The sequence below is a fragment of the Balaenoptera musculus genome, chromosome 6 (genome assembly GCF_009873245.2).
Source record: "Balaenoptera musculus isolate JJ_BM4_2016_0621 chromosome 6, mBalMus1.pri.v3, whole genome shotgun sequence".
Taxonomy (NCBI): Eukaryota; Metazoa; Chordata; class Mammalia; order Artiodactyla; family Balaenopteridae; genus Balaenoptera; species Balaenoptera musculus.
The window spans coordinates 107,890,771-107,912,755 of NC_045790.1; the positions used below are offsets into that span (position 1 = coordinate 107,890,771).

Genomic DNA, 21,985 nt, shown 5'->3' on the forward strand with positions numbered 1-21,985 from the left:
CAGCCAGAAAAGGAGGCCGAGTGGGCATGGGGTGGACACAGCTCTGCCAAGCTCAGAGGCACGAAGCAGAGGGCCGGTCCAGGGAGCCAGCCACACGGGGCCCGCGCCCAGCTGGAGCATCACATGAGAGGAGGGCGGGAGGAAAGGCCAGAGACGCAGGCGGCGAGGGATGGAACCCAGGAGCCGTGAACACCTGCAGAGGGAGAGTTGTTGGGTAACTTTAAATTGAGGAAGGGCATGATCTGATTGGGTTTGAGAAATCACAGGGCGGAATGGGTTGGAGGTGGAGACCAAAGGTGATAATGAAGTGTAAACAATGGCCTGGAGACAGATCACAGGTAGTCGGTAGAGGTTTGTGGCCTTTACATCGAAAACTAAAGACCGGGTTTTCAACAGGAGCTGAGAATGCTCGGAAAATCATTTGCGTCAACTATTACGTCCCTTCTCCCTGCCAAAAAAGTGTTTGCTTTTTAGAAGAAAGAAAGAGAGATAGAGATCTTGCTCTTTTCTATTTCTAAAAGTAGTACATATTCATAGCTAAAGGCTGAAAAAATATAAAATTGTATAAAACAAAAAATAACCCTAAACTATCCCTGAAGATGGTTGCCATTAAGAGATTGGGCAATATATTCTCTCTCTCTCTCTCTTTCGTGTGTGTGTGTGTATGTGTGTGTGTGTGTGTATCTCAATATAGGGGGTGTGCGTGTATCTCAATATGGGGTGTGTGTGTGTGTGTATCTCAATATAGGGGTGTGCGTGTATCTCAGTATGGGGTGTGTGTGTGTGTGTATCTCAATATAGGGGTGTGCGTGTATCTCAATATGGGGGGTGTGTGTGTGTGTATCTCAATATAGGGGTGTGCGTGTATCTCAATATGGGGGGTGTGTGTGTGTGTATCTCAATATAGGTGTGTGTGTGTGTCTGTGTGTATCTCAATATAGGGGTGTGTGTGTGTGTATCTCAATATAGGGGTGTGTGTGTGTATCTCAATATAGGGGTGTGTGTGTGTGTATCTCAATATAGGGGTGTGTGTGTATCTCAATATGGGGTGTGTGTGTGTGTATCTCAATATAGGGGTGTGTGTGTGTGTATCTCAATATAGGGGTGTGTGTGTATCTCAATATGGGGTATGTGTGTGTGTATCTCAGTATAGAGGTGTGTGTGTGTATCTCAATATAAGGGTGTGTGTGTGTGTGTATCAGTATAGTGGTGTGTGTGTGTATATCTCAACATAGTGGTGTGTGTGTGTATCTTAATATAGGGGTGTGTGTGTGTATCTAATATAGGGTGTGTATGTATCTCAGTATGGGGGGTGTGTGTGTGTGTATCAATATAGGGGTACGTGTGTGTGTATCTCAATATAGGTGTTTGTGTGTATTTCAATATAGGGTGTGTGTATGTGTGTATCAATATAAGAGTGTGTGTGTATATGTGTGTATAGTCATACCAGATGTTTTCACTTAAAAACACATCATGTTGGATCTAGAGACTGTCATACAGAGTGAGGTAAGTCAGAAAGAGAAAAACAAATATCGTATATTACCACATATATATGGAACCTAGAAAAATGGTACAGATGAACCAGTTTGCAGAGCAGAAATTGAGACACAGATGTAGGGAACAAACGTATGGACACCAAGGGGGGAAAGCCATGGGGGGGTGGGGGTGGTGGTGTGATGAATTGGGCGATTGGGATTGACATGTATACACTGATGTGTATAAAATTGATGACTAATAAGAACCTGCTGTATAAAAAAATATATATATATATTATTCAAGTCAAAAAACCCCCCAAAAAACAAAAACACATCATGTTGCCAACAAACACATGAAAGGATGCCCAACATCACTAATCATTAGAGAACTGCAAATCAAAACTACAATGAGGTATCACCTCACACCAGTCAGAATGGCCATCATCAAAAAATCTACAAACAATAAAAGCTGGAGAGGGTGTGGAGAAAGGGGAACCCTCTTGCACTGTTGGTGGGAATGTAAATTGATACAGCCACTATGGAGAACTACTAGTATGGGGGTTCCCTAAAAAACTAAAAATAGAACTACCATACGAGCCAGCAATCCCACTACTGGGCATATATCCTGAGAAAACCATAATTCAAAAAGAGTCATGTACCACAATGTTCATTGCAGCTCTATTTACAATAGCCAGGACATGGAAGCAACCTAAGTGTCCATCAACAGATGAATGGATAAAGAAGATGTGGCACATATATACAATGGAATATTACTCAGCCATAAAAAGAAACAAAATTGAGTTACTTGTAGTGAGGTGGATGGACCTAGAGTCTGTCATACAGAGTGAAGTAAGTCAGAAAGAGAAAAACAAATACCGTATGCTAACACATATATATGGAATCTAAAAAAAAAAACAAAAAAAGGTTCTGACGAACCTAGGAGCAGGACAGGAATAAAGATGCAGAAACAGAGAATGGACTTGAGGAGATGGGGAGGCGGAAGGGTAAGCTGGGACGAAGTGAGAGAGTAGCATTGACATATATACACTACCAAATGTAAAACAGATAGCTAATGGGAAGCAGCTGCATGGCACAGGGAGATCAGCTCGGTGCTTTTTGACCACCTAGAGAGGTGGGATAAGGAGGGTAGGAGGGAGACGCAAGAGGGAGGGGATATGGGGATATATGTATACATATGGCTGATTCACTTTGTTATACAGCAGAAACTAACACACCATTGTAAAGCAATTATACTCCAATAAAGATGTTAAAAAATTTTTTTTAATAAAAAAAGGAATGCTAGTGATTTATGTATATCTACTTTGAACTCAACTCTGTTATTTAGTTGTAATACTTTTCCAGTTGATTATCCTAGATTACTTAATTATATAACTAATATGATAACTAATTATATAACCTAGAAATAATGACAATGTTACATGTGTCTTTAATATTTGTACCACATTTCTTTGTCTTATCTCATAGATTTGTGCATCCAGAATAGTGTTAAATTATAGCAGAATGGCAAGTATTCTTGACTTGTTCCTATCAATAGGATTTCAATATTAAGAAGATTGTGTTAGTGTTTCTACCATGCATCCTTTGTCATATTAAGGAAGTCTGTTCCTAGCTTAGTGCTTTATCAGGAATAGATATTAAAGTTATCAGTGACTTTTCAGCATCTCTCAAGATCATTTGTTGAAATACCATTGCAATCCTGTAGTAAACCTGTTTGCTTCAAGATACTGCTAATTTGATTTGCTATTTTTATTATTTTAAAACACTGGTGAGTTTTATTTGCTAACGTTTTATTTGAATCTTTATTTATTAATGATATTGGTCTCTTTTTTATGCCTTGTCTGTCAGGTTTTGATGTAATGGTTATGCTCGAGTCATAAAAAGAACTGCACATATTTCTGACTTTTCCTGTGCTCTGGAACAGTTTAAGTAATATTTGGTTTTTCTTTTACGGTTTAATGGATGGGTCCATAAAACCATTTGGGTATTGTACTTTTTAATCATAGTATCTTTCTTAATATTGTTAATATTTTTCTCTTTATTTGGTGAGTTGAAGGTTTTGCCCCTTCTTGAGACAATTTTGGGAAGATAGATTTTCCTAGTAAGCACGCATTTCATCTACATTTTCAAATATGTTGGCATAAAAATTGCACATACTACTATTTTAACTTCTCCATATTTGAAATCATATCCCTTCTCTCATCCCTAACAATGCACATCTGTGTTTTTACCTTTCTTTTGTTTTTTCCTCCATCATACATACCAAAGGATTGTCTACTTTATTGACTTTTTCAAAGAACCAACTTTCAGTTTTATTTATCACTCTGCAGTGATAAATATTTCTGATTTTATATTTTTAATGCTTTCTCCTACTTTCTTTTGTTCTTTTTAGTTCTCTATAATGAACACTAAGTTCATTTCTTTTTTATCTTTCTTAATTATTAATATAAGCATTTGAGACTATGAATTTTTCTCTGAGCAGAGTTATATGATTTTGATTGCATCCTATATGTAGATAGTTTGTGATTTTAATTCCTTCTTTCATCTCTGAATTTTTTTTTTTTTTTTAAAACAGGCAATAAATGGGCCAGATACTTTACCAACTCCTGCTCTATAACAATCCTAGTAACTAGTACTGTTTAGATGAAACCAGCACTTGAAACTCAGCAAATTGGATGGCCCTACTTATAGATCATAATGTATAATTTTTTTTTTTAATTTTATTTATTTATTTATTTATGGCTGTGTTGGGTCTTTGTTTCTGTGCGAGGGCTTTCTCTAGTTGAGGCAAGTGGGGGCCACTCCTCATCATGGTGCGCAGGCCTCTCATTATCGCGGCCTCCCCCGCTGTGGAGCACAGGCTCCAGAAGCGCAGGCTCAGTAATTGTGGCTCACGGGCCCAGTTGCTCCGCGGCATGTGGGATCTTCCCAGACCAGGGCTCGAACCCGTGTCCCCTGCATTGGCAGGCAGATTCTCAACCACTGCGCCACCAGGGAAGCCCCTCATCTCTGAATTTTTTAGAGTGTTTTTTTCCTTTCCCAAATGGTTCGTTTTTAAAATTTGTTTTTACCCCTGGGTCAGGGGATGGAATGAAATTGCTTCAGACCTATCAAAACCACATGGGTTACAAGTATGGGAGGTATGGTTTCCCCCAAAGGAGAAGTGAAGGCTGTTTCCAAAAGAATTGGGAATAAAAAAAAAAAAAAAAAAAAAAAATTGGGAATAGATGTTAGGTAGACGAAAAGTACGTTTCTTCTCTACTGCCAATAGAATTGTTGAAGGATTAAATTAGATAGTACGTGTAATTTACTTAGCACAGTGTCTAGCACAAAACAAGCCGAATAATAATCACCAGATTAATGCCCTCTCCTTATGCCCTTTCTTACTGCTGGTCAGAATACCAGCACATGCTACACAATCCCACAGCTCTTAGGAGAACCTTTGCAAACAGTAGGCCATTCCATTGCCCCTGTAGATTACCAGGTAATCCCCAGGGCGGGGTGGGGGGGTGGGGGGGCGGGGATCTGTGGTTGTGTCCTCATTTGACCTCGGGGAGCCAGAGGAGATTCTCTGTGGGCTGCAAGGCTTTGTTCACGTGCCTTTGTGATTCACGGGCCCCAACACCAAGAAAAACAGTAGGCCATGTGCTCCTCTAAGAAACATGGTCTCTGACCACCTGACATGTGGCTGCCTGGCCCTGCCCCCTTTCTGCAGACCTGGGAAACGTTTGTCTCAATGTCAGCCAGCTTCCAACACATTTCACTTGAGGAATATTCTTTAGATGAGGATTTGTTCTAAGTCCATGTTTTACACAACTGATACTAATTAACGAGCACTAATTAACACTCAGTCTTCTGCCTCAGACAGGGAGCCTGAGCCGCCCACTGAGATCTCCTTCTGCAGTTGATGGCATCGCTTTGTGCTCTCATAAAAAACAAAAACAAAAACAAAAACAAAACCCTAATGAGCTGCTGCTCTGTTATTTCATTTGGAATTTATCAGGACAGTTTATGTGATCAAACCACACAAGTATAGTTCTGGGTGCCAGCACTCCTCATTTCTGAAGTTTGAAAGTGATCTTTTCAAAGCAGAGCAGGAGAACATGGGAAAAAATTCTTTCATCTCAAACTTTAAAAGAAAGAGAGAAAGAAAATGGAAAGCATAAGATGGAAATGTGGCATATTTTTATGCTGTGGAGGGTTTTTTCCCCTCAACACAGCAGAATTTTCCTTATTAAATAGATAGCTGTGTGAGAAAAACCAAAACCAGACTCGGGATGGAAGTGAGACGGGTGGCGATGGGAGAAACAAGAGAGCAGTGAGTTTCTGGGCTGGCGGTGAAGCCCGGTGCCAGCCGCGGGCTTTGGCTCTGGGAGACTCGGAGCGCCCAGCTTCAAGCAGGCTCTGCACCACGGAGCCTGGTGTCCCTCAGCTTAAGAGAAGGGTCTGTTCAGGAGAGCACCTCCTTTGTCAGCCTGACACTCCCTCCTCAGGGCCAGGGTGTCTTGTGGGCACCCCTGGCGGGGGGCCTGGATTCACTGTCAGGAAGAAGGTTTGGCCACATGCCCCTGGGCTTGGGACCAACCCAGCTGGGGAGGCATCCACAGCAGAGCCAGTGGAGGGCTGCTCATCCCCGGCCCCGGGGCTCTCTGCCTCACCATGGCAGGCTGGTGGGCACCCCTGTTGCAGCCACAGCGGTGTCACCAGGCCCTGTGTGGGGTGTGGCAGGAGGGAACAGAACATGTTCTGGGTAGCTGTCCATCTCACAGGAGGTTGAGTCTGCAGGCAGGCAAGCCACAGAGTGGACGCCGGCTGCCAGCCGTGTCCTCGGGTGGGTGGCAGGCCACAGGAGGGGTCCTCGCAGCCCCAGCTCTGACTCTGACACCCTCGTCCCTGTGCCAGCCAGGACTCCCAGCCCCCAACTTTCAGCACTGCTCTCTGTCCCAAATCTTTGGGGTCAGGCGGGCATGAATTCAAATCCTGATTCCCCCACTTGTAGGTTGTGCGGTCTTAGATGAGTCACTTTTGCTCTGTAAGCTTCCATTGCCTAATCTGTAAAATGAAGAAATGAGAACACCTACTGTGCCGTGCCAGTTGCGGTGAGGATGCTGTGGTACAAGCAAGGCCAGCCTCTCCTGTCGCAGACAGTGGCTGTTACTATTATGGTTGTTTCCTCCAGTGCGTCTGCACCTCCCAGTCTAGCCCCAGCCCCTGGCACTGCTCAGCCTCACAGCCGCCAGGACCAGTAGCCGGTCCCGTTACTGTCCGTCTTGACAAGGCCAACAACACGGTGTCTTTTGCCGCAGTAATGCTGTATGAAAGGAAGGGAGCTGAGACATCCCAGCTGTGCTGTCTCAGTCCAGACGGAAGCTCCCAGAGCTGGTCGTCTGAGGTAGGTGGCCGCACATGGTCAGCATCTGGGCGCCATCCACAGTTATGGCAAACCCGGCTGGGTGCGCCTCTCCCACGGGCGTCCCGCTCCAGTTCCAAGTGGGGCCTCGCCATGGAGCCAGGCTCGGGGTCAGCTCAGCTTCACGGGCGCCTCAGTGGTCCAGGCCCTGGGCCGGGAGACTTCACAATCACCATCATTATCCCCAGTCACAGGCAAGGAAACACAGGTCCCGGGAGGCAGAAAGGCTTCCCTGAGGCCACCCAGCTGGTAGGCGGCAGAGCCAGTGTTCCAAGTCTCCTGGCTCCAAGCCCCACGCTCTCCCGCTTCCACCACTGCTGTGTGTCACGGGGCAGAGCTGGCAGGGCCCCCAGGCCATGGTGGGCCCGCTGACGATGGGACCTGGGACAGATGTGTCACGATGGGTGCCAGGGAGGCCGCGGGGAGGAGGTGGACGATGCAGCCACCGTGTAGTCGTCAGCCCTCCTGGAGAGTGTTGACCCCAAGGGGGTGTCAGGCAGGGAGAGCCACGACCTGGATGCCTGTGGGGTCAGCTGTGCCCCATCCTGCCTCACCAGCTGCCAGGCTCCAGGGGATCTGGCTGGGGTCAAAGAAGGACTTGACAGTGTGGCAGCCTGGACTGACGTGTGTTCAAATCTTGCCTCTGCCACTTCCCAGCTGTGTGACAAGCGATGCAGCGCTCTCAGCTTCAGCTTCTTCCTCTGTAGAGATAAAACCTCCCTGATAACAGCATGGTTATGGCAAATCGATGAACAGGGCAAAGCTCTTAGTTTAGGGCCTGGAGCACAGTAAGTGCTCAGTCTTATTATAACCATCACTTGACTCTCAGTGTCTCTTTCTTCAGCTCCGAAGTGAGGGTAATGATGTACTTTGTAAGGTTATTTTGTGGAACAAAGTATGCCTTCATTCATACCTTCCTTCTTTCAACTAATGTTCACCAAGCAGCTCCTGTGTGCTCTGTTCCAGCTGCTGGGGTTGAGCTTGTGGAACAGGACACTTCCTCCTCAGAGGGGTTTTAATAAAGTCTGATAGGGGAATCAGACAGTAGATACATGAACGAGGCCAATAAGTATCTAATGGCGGCTGTGGTGAGTGCTGTGTGTCAGGCTTCGCGCTGCACTGGCCCAGTACAAGTGGGAGGTGGCTATTCTGATGATTTCATCACGGTTTAGGCTTTTAAATATTCCCAGTTATAGGCTAATGACAATACTGAGAAGATTTCCCTGGATTTGTGCAGTATTACCTGTAGATTTGCTGCTTTGGGAGGGACATGCTGTTCATATGGGAATTCTGTCCAGGTGTTGCTGAGGCTTGGGGTCTGCCCCGGCCGCCAGGGCCAGGAGGCCTCCTTTGGGAGGTCCCCTCCGTCCTCACATGTGGTGGCCCTGGCCTGGACTCTCAGGTCAGGGGAGTGGATAGGTGTTTTGTGGAGGAGGGTGATGGACACTCTACAGTGGGGTTTGCTCTTATGAAGTAGTGAGATCCCCATGCCCCGAGGGGGCAGGCAGCAGCTGGGGTGGAAATGGTCTCCGGCCCCTTCGAAGGTGAGCTTCTCCTGGCCTCTGTTTGCAGAGCCAGGACCTGAGAGGATGCAGAGGGGCCAGCCCCGGTCCTCACAGGGCAGCGGAGGGTGAGCCTTCCATGCCGAGGGTGTTATTTGAGAAAAGGCAACTGATTCCTCGTGTGTTTCTCATGTCCAGTGAGTGGGTCGGAACAGGCACTGGAGCCAGACAGACCTGGGTTCAAATCCAACACACTCGCTGTGAGGCCTCAGGCTCATTTCTTAATCTCTGAACTTTAGTTTTCTCCTCAACCTCCCCATGGGGTCGATGGGAGGATCACAAGAGAGGGGGAGGTTCCCGTCTTGTAGCAAATCCCAGGAAGCATCAGTTCTCTCCCATTTCCCATATCCTGCTCCTCGGTGTCCCTGCTCCCGGGCTGAGCTTCACTCTGCTGCTCAGAGCCAGCTGCGTTCGGGTCTGCCCAATGTTGGCCTCTGGAACAAAGCTGCCTCGTGTCCCTTATCCCCTCACCTCACGCTCAGCACTAGGGGGTACTTTTTGTTGTGGTTGAAGCGTTAATGGGATTTTCGGGATTGCCATTGCTGAATCCTTGGGGAGGTAGCCGAGTTACATTTTTAAGAAGGGAGAGGAAAAACAAAGTCGAGAAATAATAAATCTGTGGACTTAAATGTTACAAACTTGGAGCTTCTATACAAGGGAAATGACTTCTAATTTTTAAAATTTTGGAAACATGGTGCCACTAAAAAGAAGGGAAGTGGAAATGATTCCTATGAGAAGTGCTAGCATATGTTTCTGTGATTAACAGTTTCCCGTAAAAATGTGTAGCTATTTTAAAAGCAGACGAATGACTCATGGTATCCAACACCAGCAGTCCACTGCGATGGCAGGAAGCATGTACTCTGCGGAGGCAGGCTTGGGTTCAGCTCCCATCCCCATCATTTACCGGCTATGTGACCTGGAGCGAGTTAAACATCCTCTGTGCGTTTCCTTTTCCTCCTCTGTAAAATGGGTTTTATAAGAACAAATAACATAATGAATGTGTAAGTCAGTGCAGTGCTTGTCCAGCCATGCAAAAAACCTACAACTTTAATATTAAGTACCTGGTTAATTACATTTGTTATCATTCTTAGTAGTTTAATAGTAAACTTTCAAGGCTATAAATTTTCCTCTGATTACCACTTTGGTCTGATCCCATAAATTTTGATATGTAGTGTTCTTATTGTCATTGTCTTTGAATAGATTTCTTATTTTAGATTTTTTTGTTTTTTCTTTGACCTGAGACTTGCTTATTAGTGTGTGTGTGTTTGTGTATGTGTGTGTGTTTAACAAACAGTTAGAATTTTTTCTATATTTAGTGTTAAATCCTAGATGTACTGTAAGGTCAAAGAGAGCAGATAATATGACATTTACTTTTTGGAGCTTATTGAGCTTTTTTTTATAGACTAGCATATAATCAGTGTTTGTAAGCATTCCATGAGTATTTAAAAAGAATTATATTTTTATTTATATAACACCAAGCTTGTTAATTTTGTTACTTAAATACTACATTTGTATATGGACACATACATATGTATATCTGTAGATGCATGTATGTATATGTGTATATTTTTGTATGTACATACATATGTGCGCACACACACACACACAAATTCTCGAAGAGACATACCAAAGGCTCCCTCCATGTTTGTGGCTTTCTTGAATCCACTTTTCATTTTTGGCACTTTTTTGCTTTGCATATATATTTTTTTTAATTATTTATTTATTTATTTATTTTTGGCTGTATTGGGTCTTCGTTTCTGTGTGAGGGCTTCCTCCAGCTGTGGCAAGCGGGGGCCACTCTTCATCGCGGTGCGCGGGCCTCTCACTATCGTGGCCTCTCTTGTTGCGGAGCACAGGCTCCAGACGCGCAGGCTCAGTAGTTATGGCTCACGGGCCTAGTTGCTCCGCGGCATGTGGGATCTTCCCAGACCAGGGCTCGAACCCGTGTCCCCTGCATTAGCAGGCAGATTCTCAACCACTGCGCCACCAGGGAAGCCCCTGCTTTGTATATTTTGGTGCAATGTTGCTTTATGCGTAGAAGTTAGTAATCATCAGATCTTCTCAATCCACTGTGCCTTTCATTAATATCAGTCACTCCTCTTTGCCTTGTTCAATGTTTTCTGCCTTAAATTCTGCTTTACATCACTACTCCTGCTCAACCCCACCAATATTACGGTGTAGTGGCAGTACTCATGGGGGGCTGCTAGAAGGATATGCCACCCATTGTCCATGCACATCTCCAGAGAGACTAAACTGTGGCCCTGCAGCAAGCCAGTCAGCTGGGCCACACCACACAGCCAGTCCTGTTTTCTCATCCCTGGCCAGGTGGCTTGTCCCGAATTCCCCCTGGGGTGATGCCATGAGGCCATGCTGAGGCTCCGCACTGGCCTATCACAGCAATGTTTTCATATCACGTGTTATTTTCTTATTAAGCACCCTCAGCAGAAATCTCTGTCTAGCCTTAGTTCTTTGTACCAAGGACTGTTGCTTTTTCAACTTCTTCTTTTGTTCTTTAATTTATGATTTGGGGTGTGTGTATGTGTATACATGGACAGATAGATAAACAAATAGACACACAGCTAAGTGAATAAATGAAAAACTGAATTCAGACAGTGTTCTCCTGGATATGGCACCTTAGACCTATTAAACTGCAGTGGTTGGTAAAAAACACAAGTATTCATTCATCCCTTTCATGTCCTGTTATTTTCCAGCTGGGTTACAGGTAATAACCCTTGTTGCTGGAGAGTGTATGAACTAGAAATGCTAAAATCTTGCCAGCATTCATTTTGGTTGTTGCTCAGATGTTTGATTTAAAGTTGAGCAGTCTATGTGAAAAGTTAGTAGTCAGGATTGGAAATGAAGTCCAAATCATACCGCATTTTTCCATGTCACCCTATACCTTCTAGCACAGCAGTTCTGTTTTGTGCCATTTTCTTCTGATTCATGGTGAACACCTACCATCATTAAATATCTTCCTTAATTTTAGGCATCTATCTTCTGGATTTAATCTACATTGATTCTGCATATCCTGCCTCAGGCAGCATCATGGAAAACGAACAAAGATCCAATCAGATGAACAATATTCTCCGAATAATTGCGGATTTACAAGTTTCCTGCAGCTACGGTTAGTACCCCTGGTTGTTGGAATTGTGAAATCTTACATCACCGAAATTTGGTTCCAGCACCTTATCAGTGAGAAAGCTCTAGAAACCAGGTAGTCCCCACAAAGCTCTTCATTTTGATATCTTGAGTATCAAACACATTCTGGATCCTTTATAAGCATGTTTGATCTTCAGAGACTGTGCAAACTAGATGTTACCATCTCTGTATCACAGATGAGGAAACTGAGGCTGAAAACAGTGTAGTCATTTGTCTGAGGTCACACGTCCAATGAGTGGCAGAGCCCAGGTCCTTCATTCATGAAGAGCTTTGTGGGCAGCTCCTGGGTGGCTCTCCTCCGAGCAGATTCAGGTACTTGGGCTCCTCTATCTTGTGTCTCTGCCATGTCCCATGGCCCCGAGTCCTCCACTGACCTCTACATCCAGCTGGCAGATGCAGAAGGAGAGAGAATCATACCAGAGTGGGATTTATGGACCAGACTTGCACGTGGTGCTCATCACTTCTGCCGAGGGGGGCCAGGAATGCAGTGGAGCTGCGGGCCTAGAGGGAACAGGGAAATGACTTGATCAACAAATGGCCAGGCTCTGCCACACGTGTGACCAGATCCAAAGGGTGACCGTGTTGGTGGGCGTCTGAGATGGTTGGAGGAGGTGTTGTTGGCAATGCCGATGGGCCGTCCACGTGGACGTTGGGGGATGGGGCTTGACTGTGAGCCGGGTGCCCCGGTTCTCCAGGAATGGGCCTGAGTGACCAGGGCGCCAGGCGGCAGAAGTCAGCAGAGAAGAGGGGGAGGGTGGCCGAGCTGCAGGTGTGTGCCTCCTTGGAGCAGGTTTTCACAGGACGGGTGCGAGTAAAAGTCTGGAAGCAGCAAAGCGGGACAAGGAAGAGACCAACACCACCTCCAGTACGTAGGGTGGGAGAAACCAACAGCCTCCATGTGGTAAGGCCACTGCAGGGGGGCCCACACAGGCAAAAGGTCTGCTCATGAGTGCCGCCCCTACAAGTGCCCGCACTTCCAGACCAGCTCTCCTTCTGCCCAGAGGAACAGGGAGGAGACTGTGTTCCCAGTGCCCTTTCCACTCAAGGACCTCGACACTGGTCCTGCTGGCCAGCAGAGCAATTACATACACAGCTTTGGGGTCAGACAGATGTGGGTTCACGTCTTGGCTCCGCCTCCTGAAAAGTCACTTTGTCCTAAGTCTGAACTTTTCTCATAGAAAAGATGGGGACATGACTGTGCAGAGCCCTTAGCCCGCCCCAGCATTTCATTAGGGCTCAGGAAATGCTCACTCTTACTACCACCCGCCCCAGCATTTCATTAGGGCTCAGGAAATGCTCACTCTTACTACCATTATGTTCCCCTGCCCCTTCCCCGTCGTCAGCTCCGTGAAGTAGGGGTCATTATCCCCATTTCAGAGACGAGAACACCGAGGCCGTAGAGAAAGAGAATGACCCGCTGAGAATCTCACAGTTACGAGGCAGAGCCATCAGGGGATCCTCGCGGCACCCGGATGCACGCCCCCCCCACCCCAGGAAAGCGAGGGCCCTTCCCCACCCTCTCTCCGCTCCTCTCCACAGCGTCCTCCACTGCCTCAACCTCTCTCCTTAACTGGTCTGTCCCACTCTGTGGGGAACGAATGGCAGAGGGGGTTTACGGCCCCCTCAGAAAGAGTGCAGTGACTGTGACGGTCTGGGGAGTGCACCTGATGTCAGTCACCCCGGGACAGAGAGACAGTGCAGTGTGGCCGAGGCCGCAGGTGACCCGGGGTCAAAACTTCTCAGCAATGTGACCTGGCAAGTTGCCATGGCTTCCTCCTGTGTGCAGTTGACATCTTACTCCCTGAAATGAGGCAGGTGCAAAGGTTGAGGCAGCTGGCTTCTAGAAATCACCGGGTGCAGAGCCTGGCACAGCACAGGTGCTCAAGCGTCTAGGCCCTTCCCTTTCCTCTCAGGGTGCAGCAGCTCCAGCCCGTGGGCCAGACTCTCAGGCTGTGCCAGGATCTGGGTTGGGCCTGCACACCAGGCTGGATGGGGTTCATTCTTTCTTGCATTCTTGTCACATGGGGTTGGGCAAAGCGTGGGAGGCTTGGCCAGTTACTCCAGTGGAGACCTGTTTTAGGGCACACACACCTCGCTGGAGGCCATCTTTCCCCCAAGACCCTTCTTTCCCCAGCCAAGGAACTGTGGTGACCTCAGGGTGTGGTGTCTGTGGCCTCGCCATCTGGGGGGCACTTCCTGAAGGACCCCTCTGGGCCCAGCACAGGCCCGGCCTAAGGGATCATCAGCAACTGTTGAAAGACTGAATATATGTCTCAGTCCCTAAGGAGCTTCTCATGGGGGGCCTGGGGATGGGGAGAGACTGAAGCCTCTGGGTTTTGTCCTCCTCCTCCAGACCACCTCACAACCCTGCCCCACGTGCAGAAGTACCTGAAGTCCGTGCGCTACATTGAAGAGCTCCAGAAGTTTGTGGAAGACGACAACTACAAGTAAGTGCTCCCGGCCCCCTGCAGGGCTTGCGGGAGGTCACTGCAGCAGCACCGGCACCTACCCCCCAGCACGTGTGCATAAGGTGACCTCTGACCCCACAGAGCCCACCGCAGGGCTGCTGAGCGTCTCCTCCCACCCGCCCCAGCCCCACAGGCGCCACCGGACCAAGGAGGGTGTTCCGTCAACTTCTCAGCGTGGCTTTTTCTAGTGCGGAGCGTGAGTGAATTTGGGCTCCACGGCTGTGTGTGGTGCAGGCTTAGTGCTCCAGGTTCTCAGGACTGACTCCCCCCACTCGGCGCCGAGCGGGAGGACAGCTTTCTAGCCACATCTCCAGGCTGCCAAACAGAGTTCTCCGAGAGCCTGTTTCAGGCACGAGGCAGCTCCCTGGGGCCCCAGCTTGCTGCTGGACTCTTGCCATCTGGCGCTGGCTGAGGCCCCGTCTCCATCCCATGCCGCCCGTATGGAATAGGCCCAGTTCCCATGAAGACCCCTGTGGGCCCTTTGGCCTCATCTTCCACTCACCTGCTCTGGCTTTCAGTTCTTTCTGCATTTGTGGCAGCTGGGAATTTATCCAACATATCTATGTATTTAGAGGGAGAAAGAAGTTTTTTCACGTTGGGTCTGTCTGCCGTATTGATTGGATGTCTTCTTGGCTCACTTTGAGCTTGAGGTCAGCTAAGAGCCTCAGGACTTTTCATATGGCCTGATATATGATGGAGGCAAGTCTCAGCCGTCTTGTAACTGATCATTTTCCCCCCTAAACGTCAACTTTACATGTATTCTTTTAAATCTCATCTTACTGGTTGCTTCCAGTAAACCATGCATGATCCCTCTGAAGCCTGCTATCCAATATATTTTTAAATCTCTTCCAGTTTTGTGTCTAAAAATTTGATCAACTTGATGATTTGGTCTTTGTCAAAGTCACTGGAAACTGTAGAGAACTGTGGCCACTAGAGACACCCCAGGTTACCCCTTTTCACTCACCAAGACCTTGGGAATGGCTGTTCAAGGTTTTTCACCTGCCACCTCTGCAGGAGTGGATCTCAGCCCTGGCTGTGGATCAGAGACACCTAGGAAGCCTTCTAGCCATCCAGGTGTGTGTGTGGGGGGCAGGGTCTGGAAATTTGTATTTTTTCAAAGCTCCCCACATGGTTCTAATGATTGGCTATCTTTAGGAACATAAACATAATGTCTTCAGTTGTTATTGTACAATGTATTGTTAAAATGGAATATAATAAATTTTGATCTGTTACATAATCATAGCAGCAATAAATAAAGGCCAGAGATTACCATTAAAATTACGTTTGCCACAAATTGCTCATTTTTACTTACAAAGCATTTGCTGTTCCTGAAAAGAGTACCCCGGAGTGGGAAATTATTCCCACTTAGGATCTGGGGTAATACATTCATGTGCCAATAATGCGGTTAAGGAGACAGTAGTTTTTCATTAACACTAATATCCTTTAAGGAGAAAAATGGTCTATAAATACTTCTGGCCGTGAGATAATCCTTGGACAAGCTGCAGATTGTGAGTAATAACGCCTTCCATTCTGAAGGACATTGAACACCCCCAGCACCTAATGCCTGGATTTCACAAAGGCCCTTTGTTGTGGTCCAAGTGGACAAACTCAGGGAGGAAGGCTGCGTTCTCGCCCCGTGCCCAGACCACTGAGGGGGTCCCTTCTCAGGAAGACCCTGGCTCTGAGTGACACGGGACGCACAGGGCTTGTGACTCTGCTTGAGCATCCCACACTCCCTGGCCCAACTCACCCCCCCGAGACTTGGTCTCCACCCCAGAGGACACAGGCTTACCTCTTACCTTAATGACGTTGCCCCGACCTGCTTTGGAGACGTTGGGCCAAGGAGCCCAACCAGTGCTTTGTTTTCCTCAGCCTTTAGTCTATTTTATTTTATTTAAGAAAAATTACCCAAATTCCTACCACTTAGAAAGCCTGACTGTTGGCATCAAGTGAACATTATTTTGGACATTTTTCTATGCATAGAAAGTATATATATATATATATATATATATATGGAGAAAGATAGATGGCTGCAAGAATAGAATTTATTAAAATTGGATTATACCACACTTGCTATTTTTAATTAAAAGTATTTACTTTAATTTAACCAGAAAAAGGAACTGAAATAAAACATAAGGAATTGCTGCTCTGCAAATAAATATTTCTCCACCACAAGAGATATTATTTCCTAAAAGGGCCTTCTAAGATTAACAAAAGAGGTCAGGAAAAACATGAAGAGGTTGGAGTGCCTAAGTTCTGTTTTAACTAGATTTCCATGGTGACCAGGGTCCGTTGACTCTGGTCATGAAAGATGAGATCGTTAGCAAGCTCCCCCCTCCTTCACCTCTACTGCACCATCTTCCAAATCCTTGTGAGTTATCTTCTTATTTCTACGTCATCCAAGTTTATAACATACACATCATGTTCAGGAATCATAATTCCTACTATTTCGTGTTTTGAAACATTTTCGGTTCTTACCACCTGTCACTTCTCCATTCCTGGAGTCTTTATTTTAAATCAATCCCTTATTTAGCCGGGTTTCGTCATGAAGTAGGTTTACGAAAGCCCTACACTTTCGAAAGAGTCCTCCAATCTCTTTCATGAAAGCATTTGCATCTGACTTGCTGGGCTCCTTTGCTTCCCTCCCTCAGGACACGCAGAGCCTGCGCCACTGCCTTCTGGCGCTTGATGCCGCTGTAGACGAATCTCACGCCAGTCTGGTTTTTCCCTCTTATAAGCAACTTGTTTTGTCTACCTGGTGGGTGAAGAATTCCTTGAGGTTCAAAAGCTTCACAGGAGGAATGCCTCGGAGTGGAGGGTTCTGTACCAGGTTTCCCTGGAACAGGGTATGCTCTTTGTTCATTACAGAGGAATTCTTTTGGTTTCTATCTTTGACTACTTCTGTGCCACTTCTTGGCTTTTCTCTTTCCAGCGTTCCAGGAATCCATATGTTGGATGCTCTGCCTTCCAAATCCATCAGCTTCTTTCTAATGGCTATAATCTCCATCTTCTTCATCAACAGTCACTGGGATGGTCTGTTTCTACTCTGGTATTCCTCCGGTCCTCTCTTGTTTCAGTCCTTGATTTGTTCCCCTAGGTTTCCAATCTCCCCTTTCATCTTACCCGTTTGTGTTCTCATCTCATTTTTCAGGTTTTGTTTTATTCAGCCCCAGTTCTAAAGGACGTGGGGGATTTCCTTGTGTTCCTTGGGGCTGCCTTCTGGGCTGGGCAATCTGGATAATGCTCTCTTCTTTCCTCTTTCTCTCTTTCCTGAGAGGACGTTTGCTAGTTTGCCACACCGTTTCTTTTCATCTTGCTTCCACGTGAGAGGCTTCATCTGGCTATTCCACGGCTCTCGTGAAGGGAGGCGACGTCTGACCCTGCTCCCCTGTGTGAGAGGGGCTGGTTTGCCTCCTGCTGTGCTGTGAGGCCCAGGGCTCCTCAGTCTCTGCCCTCTCGTGCAGCCGGCGGGGGGACGCAGGGCTCAGGCTCCATGGAGGCAGGGAGCAAGCGGTCTGTTTTAGAGACAGCGGCTCTATTTTTTTTTTTTTTTTTTTTTATGGCTGTGTTGGGTCTTCGTTTCTGTGCGAGGGCTTTCTCTAGTTGTGGCAAGCTGTGCGAGGGCTTTCTCTAGTTGTGGCAAGTGGGGGCCACTCTTCATCGCAGTGCGCAGGCCTCTCACTATCACGGCCTCTCTTGTTGCGGAGCACAGGCTCCAGACGCGCAGGCTCAGTGAGTGTGGCTCACGGGCCCAGTTGCTCCGCGGCATGTGGGATCTTCCCAGACCAGGGCTCGAACCCGTGTCCCCTGCATTGGCAGGCGGATTCTCAACCACTGCGCCACCAGGGAAGCCCCCGAGACAGCGGCTCTATTGAAAGGCCTACAGCAGGGTTTCCTCCACCTAGTTTCGGGCTGTATCCCATTCCAGAAAAGGATACCCTCAGGTTTCGAATCATCCCCCCGCCACCGCCATGGAGGCTTCGTTTCCATCAGAGTATTCCCCATACTATCCACCTGGCCCATCCGTTTCTCTCCAGAATCTGCAGCCAGTCAGAAGAGGGAAAGGAAAGGACTCTCGCTCAGACCCACCGAGAAGTCTCAGAGGGCAGGATAGGAGCCGCACCGTGTTAGGACTCGGTTAGACTGCAGGATCCACTTTTTCTTTTCTTGGCTACAAGTTTCTGAAGTTCATGGCTTCAGTTTATACCCCCTCCCTTGCTGAGTAGCAGCTGGTGAGTTCTTTTACTCCTGAGCCTTTATAATTGTTTGTTCGTTTTGTTGGGTGAGAGAGAAGTCTCGCAGCCGGCTTCACTCTTGTCATTTTCACCCAGAAGTTCTTAATCGATGCTTTTAAAAAATAGTAATAACCATTGTGTCATGCCTCTCTGGAGGCATCTGAGAGAGAGTGCAGTCTAATGATTAAACGCCCTGGTTTGGGGTTTGGGGTCAGACAGCCCTGGTCCCCTGCTCGGCCACCTGTTAACCCTGTGAATCTTGAGGAAGCTGCTTGACTTCGATGCTCCTCAGTTTCTTCCTCTACAAGACGGGGATGGTGTTCCTAGTTCACAGCGTTGTCTTGAGAATGAACACATCTGTGCCCAGCAGATGATGGGCCATGATTACACTGTTCACTGTGTCTTCCTTAACCATTATTTTTTGGTCATGGAAATCCCCTGGGGACCTTGGAAGGAAGTGGCTGTGATCTGGAGCAGACCTCAGAGTATTCCTGGGTTCTGTGACTGTAATAGCCCTTAACAGCAGTCCAGCTTCTCAGTTCCAAGCGTGCACATGTTACCTTCCGCTCCCCACCCCCTGACACACCAGAGCCCATCTAATCTTTTGAAAATCTTTGTTTTCAGACTGTCGCTCAGAATTGAACCAGGAAGCAGCTCCCCGAGACTAGTCTCTTCCAAGGAAGATCTTGCAGGTATCGTAGCCACCTCGAGTGGGGGCAGACTCTCCAGTAGCCCTAACGTGACTGACAGGGTTGGCTTTTCCTGTGGAGCCAAAGGCCAGAGTCCGGTTTGCAGGCTGGCAGACTCAGCGTCCCTGCTCACAGCCTGCCCAGGCTTCTGATCACATGGGGCCCCTGTGGGGCACCTCTGGGCTGGGGCTCCCTGGAAGAGCCTGAGACCTAAGACAGGCAAGGTCAGAACCCCAAGCCGGGAGCATGCACAGGGTAGAGAAAACCCCAGCACCTTCTCCCGGTCACCTGGACCCTTGTCATCGGGCCTACCGCCAGGCTTGGGTTGACAAGCCCCGGAAGGGTGCGCGGGATGCCTGGGGTATTTCCCACCACACACAGACGGCTCGCCTTCCTCGGGCATCAGTTTTATTGACATATTGACAGTGTTCCCTAGAGGTTAGGGGCCCAGGCTTTGAAGTCAAATCCAAGCTGTGACGTTTCCAGCTTTGTCACTTTACCTCTCTGATCCCCGCTGGCCTCGCCCACAAGATGGAGGTGATACTAGCTCTCACCTTGCAGGGCTGTGCCACCCGGGCAGGGTCACACTTTAAAGCCCTCCGCCCACGTGTGCACGCGGTGTTAGCTGCTTCAGAGTCATGTCTGTGACGGTTTCCTTTTATCCGTATTCCAGCCAACTCTCGTCACTGGGACTGAGCTCTGCTGCTGCCTGGGGAGGGACCAGATTGGGGACGGGGGTCTGATTGTATTTCCTCCTCCTGGTTTGAGCTTGGGTGACACCAACCTGGGTTCTAGGCCACTGCAGTCTTGGACAAGCCACTTCATGCCCTCTGGGCCTCAGTTTCCTTACCCATAAGATGGGGAATGATAAGTCGTCCATCCCAGAGTCGCTGGAATGTCAAAATTGAAATGATATTCAGAAGGCGCGCAGCGTAGAGTCTGACAGGCAGTGAGTGTTTGGTGGGGGGGTGGCTGTCGCAGGCCGCTGCCCGGTGTCGTGCCACCTCCAGCCTGTCGATGCCTCAAGCCACCCTTTCTCCTTTCTGGAGCCAGGCCAGTGCAGCAGTGCTGCTGGGCCCAGGACCGCAGAGCCACAAGGGCTGGGGTATGCAGCCTCCCACTAGCGCCCCCAAACAAGGCCTCTGCCCTGAGGGTTTTCTCTAGGCTCCTTGCCTTTCCCAGCCTCTCCTGGCTCCATTGTGCAGGTTGGACCCTGCCCCTAGTCCCCCCTCGGGGGGGGGGGGCGGGTCCCACAGTAACTTAGCAGAGGGAGACGCTGGTTGATCCACACAGCCTTGGGAGTGCTGCTGTCCACACCTCAAGAGACAGAGTGCTGGCCTGAGCTTGATCTTCACAGGGTTCCATGTGCCTAACATGAAAATATCTTCTGCAGTCTCCTCCCACACATCCGCTGCCTCCCACACGTAGCAGATGACCCACCAGCAGAGGTGACCAGAAGGGAAGCTCCTGGCACTGGTCTTTCTCTGCCTTCTCAGCTCTGCCCCTGTTCTAGAACCTTCCCCGACTCAGTTGGCCGTGTTCCTTCCGGACGCTCAGCTGCACCTGACCTTGGGTAGGGGGTGGACGGGGGGCAGGGATTTCACCAGAGGGGTGTAGGAAGTAGCAGTAGGATTCTAAAGCAATCGTTTCGGGCCACAGAAGGAACAGTAGGAAATGCTAACCACTCAAGACTATTTCTTCAGGAGAGAATGCCAGAATTCTGGAGCCGGAGAGTGGGCTCAAATACAAAGTGTTCTGCCCTTCTGAGTCTCCTCCAAATTAGTTTGAATAAGAGGCCTTTGCACCCTATCTGGTTAATACACCTTAACAGGATGACCACATACGTCTCTGGCCTTCCCCAGGTGCCAACAAGTGCCCACCACCACACTTTCTACCCTCCAGACATGCTGGAAGATTCATCTCCCAGTGCCCCAGGTTGGAGACAGGAGCCAGACGCAGAAAACTAACACTGCTAGTTGGGGGTCTCCGGGACTGGACCACTCACTGAGCCCGGGGCCGGAAAGGAGGAGTTGCTTTCACTTTTGACCCCTGCCTGTGCTGGAAACCAGTACTGGAGCTGGGATCCAGCTGCCGGTCCAGCCTCCTCAAGGTTCAGCCGGACTCTCCTTCCATCCCATCCCCCATCACCTCCACCTGCTCCGTTGTGTATTAGCCATGTGAAACCAGAAGCCAGCAAGTTAACTAACCTCAAGCATCAGTCAGAAACTCCTGGCAGGAAACAGAATTGCCCCCGGATGACTCACAGGAAGAAACTTAATGAAGGTGAAATGGCAGTAGGAATAAATACTTCAGACAAAGGATAGCGAGGCCCCCAGCGCCTCTAGGCTGAAGGACCTGGTGGGGAAAAATATTACCGACTCTGGCAAGCTCTGAGTCGCAGAGGACAGTCAGCTTGGCAGGAGCTGTGGTAGCGGAGGGTGAAGCAGGAAGGAGGGGGGAGAAAAAAATGCCCTGACCTCTCTCTCCTCTGCTCTCCCGCCCCATCTGCTACTGGAGCCTCCCATCGGCCAAACCCAACTGGAGGCCTGGGTGAGGGAGCCAAGAGATGCCTCTCGGGGGTCAGCCTCCCACGGGCACCAAGCAGGGCAAAGAATGCATCTGAAGGGTCAGACAGAACACCCCACATACCCGCCAAGCCTCAATTTCTCCATCTGTAAAGCGGGCATAATCATACCTCCCGCAGAGAGTTGTGCAAATTTATTGAGGTCATGTGTGTGTAAAACACTTAGCAAGTCCCTGACACATGGAACACACTCATCAAGTGTAACTTTATTAGGATGATGGTATTATTGTCAATATTATGATTCTGCCTCTGTCACCTGAATCACTCCTCAGGTTTTAGCAAAATGTCATGGCCCCACGGAAGCCTTTCTTCCACCCAGCCCCCCGCCCCCCAGGTCAGGCCCCCTGTTACACTGGGGGCAAGGAGCACACCATGGCCCTAACGC

At 48.3% G+C, this 21,985-nt stretch overlaps 1 protein-coding gene across 5 annotated transcripts in view; it reads left to right on the top strand.

Moving 5' to 3' along the window:
• RALGPS1 (Ral GEF with PH domain and SH3 binding motif 1) overlaps window positions 1–21,985 on the top strand; it is a 287,071-nt gene that overhangs the window by 221,193 nt on the left and 43,893 nt on the right. For all 5 annotated transcript variants that reach the window (XM_036854415.1, XM_036854412.1, XM_036854416.1 and 2 more), the window contains exons 9-11: window positions 11,452–11,589; window positions 13,978–14,071; window positions 18,952–19,019. In XM_036854415.1, coding sequence (XP_036710310.1) covers window positions 11,452–11,589; window positions 13,978–14,071; window positions 18,952–19,019 — 300 coding nt within the window. The remainder of the gene's footprint in view (window positions 1–11,451; window positions 11,590–13,977; window positions 14,072–18,951; window positions 19,020–21,985) is intronic.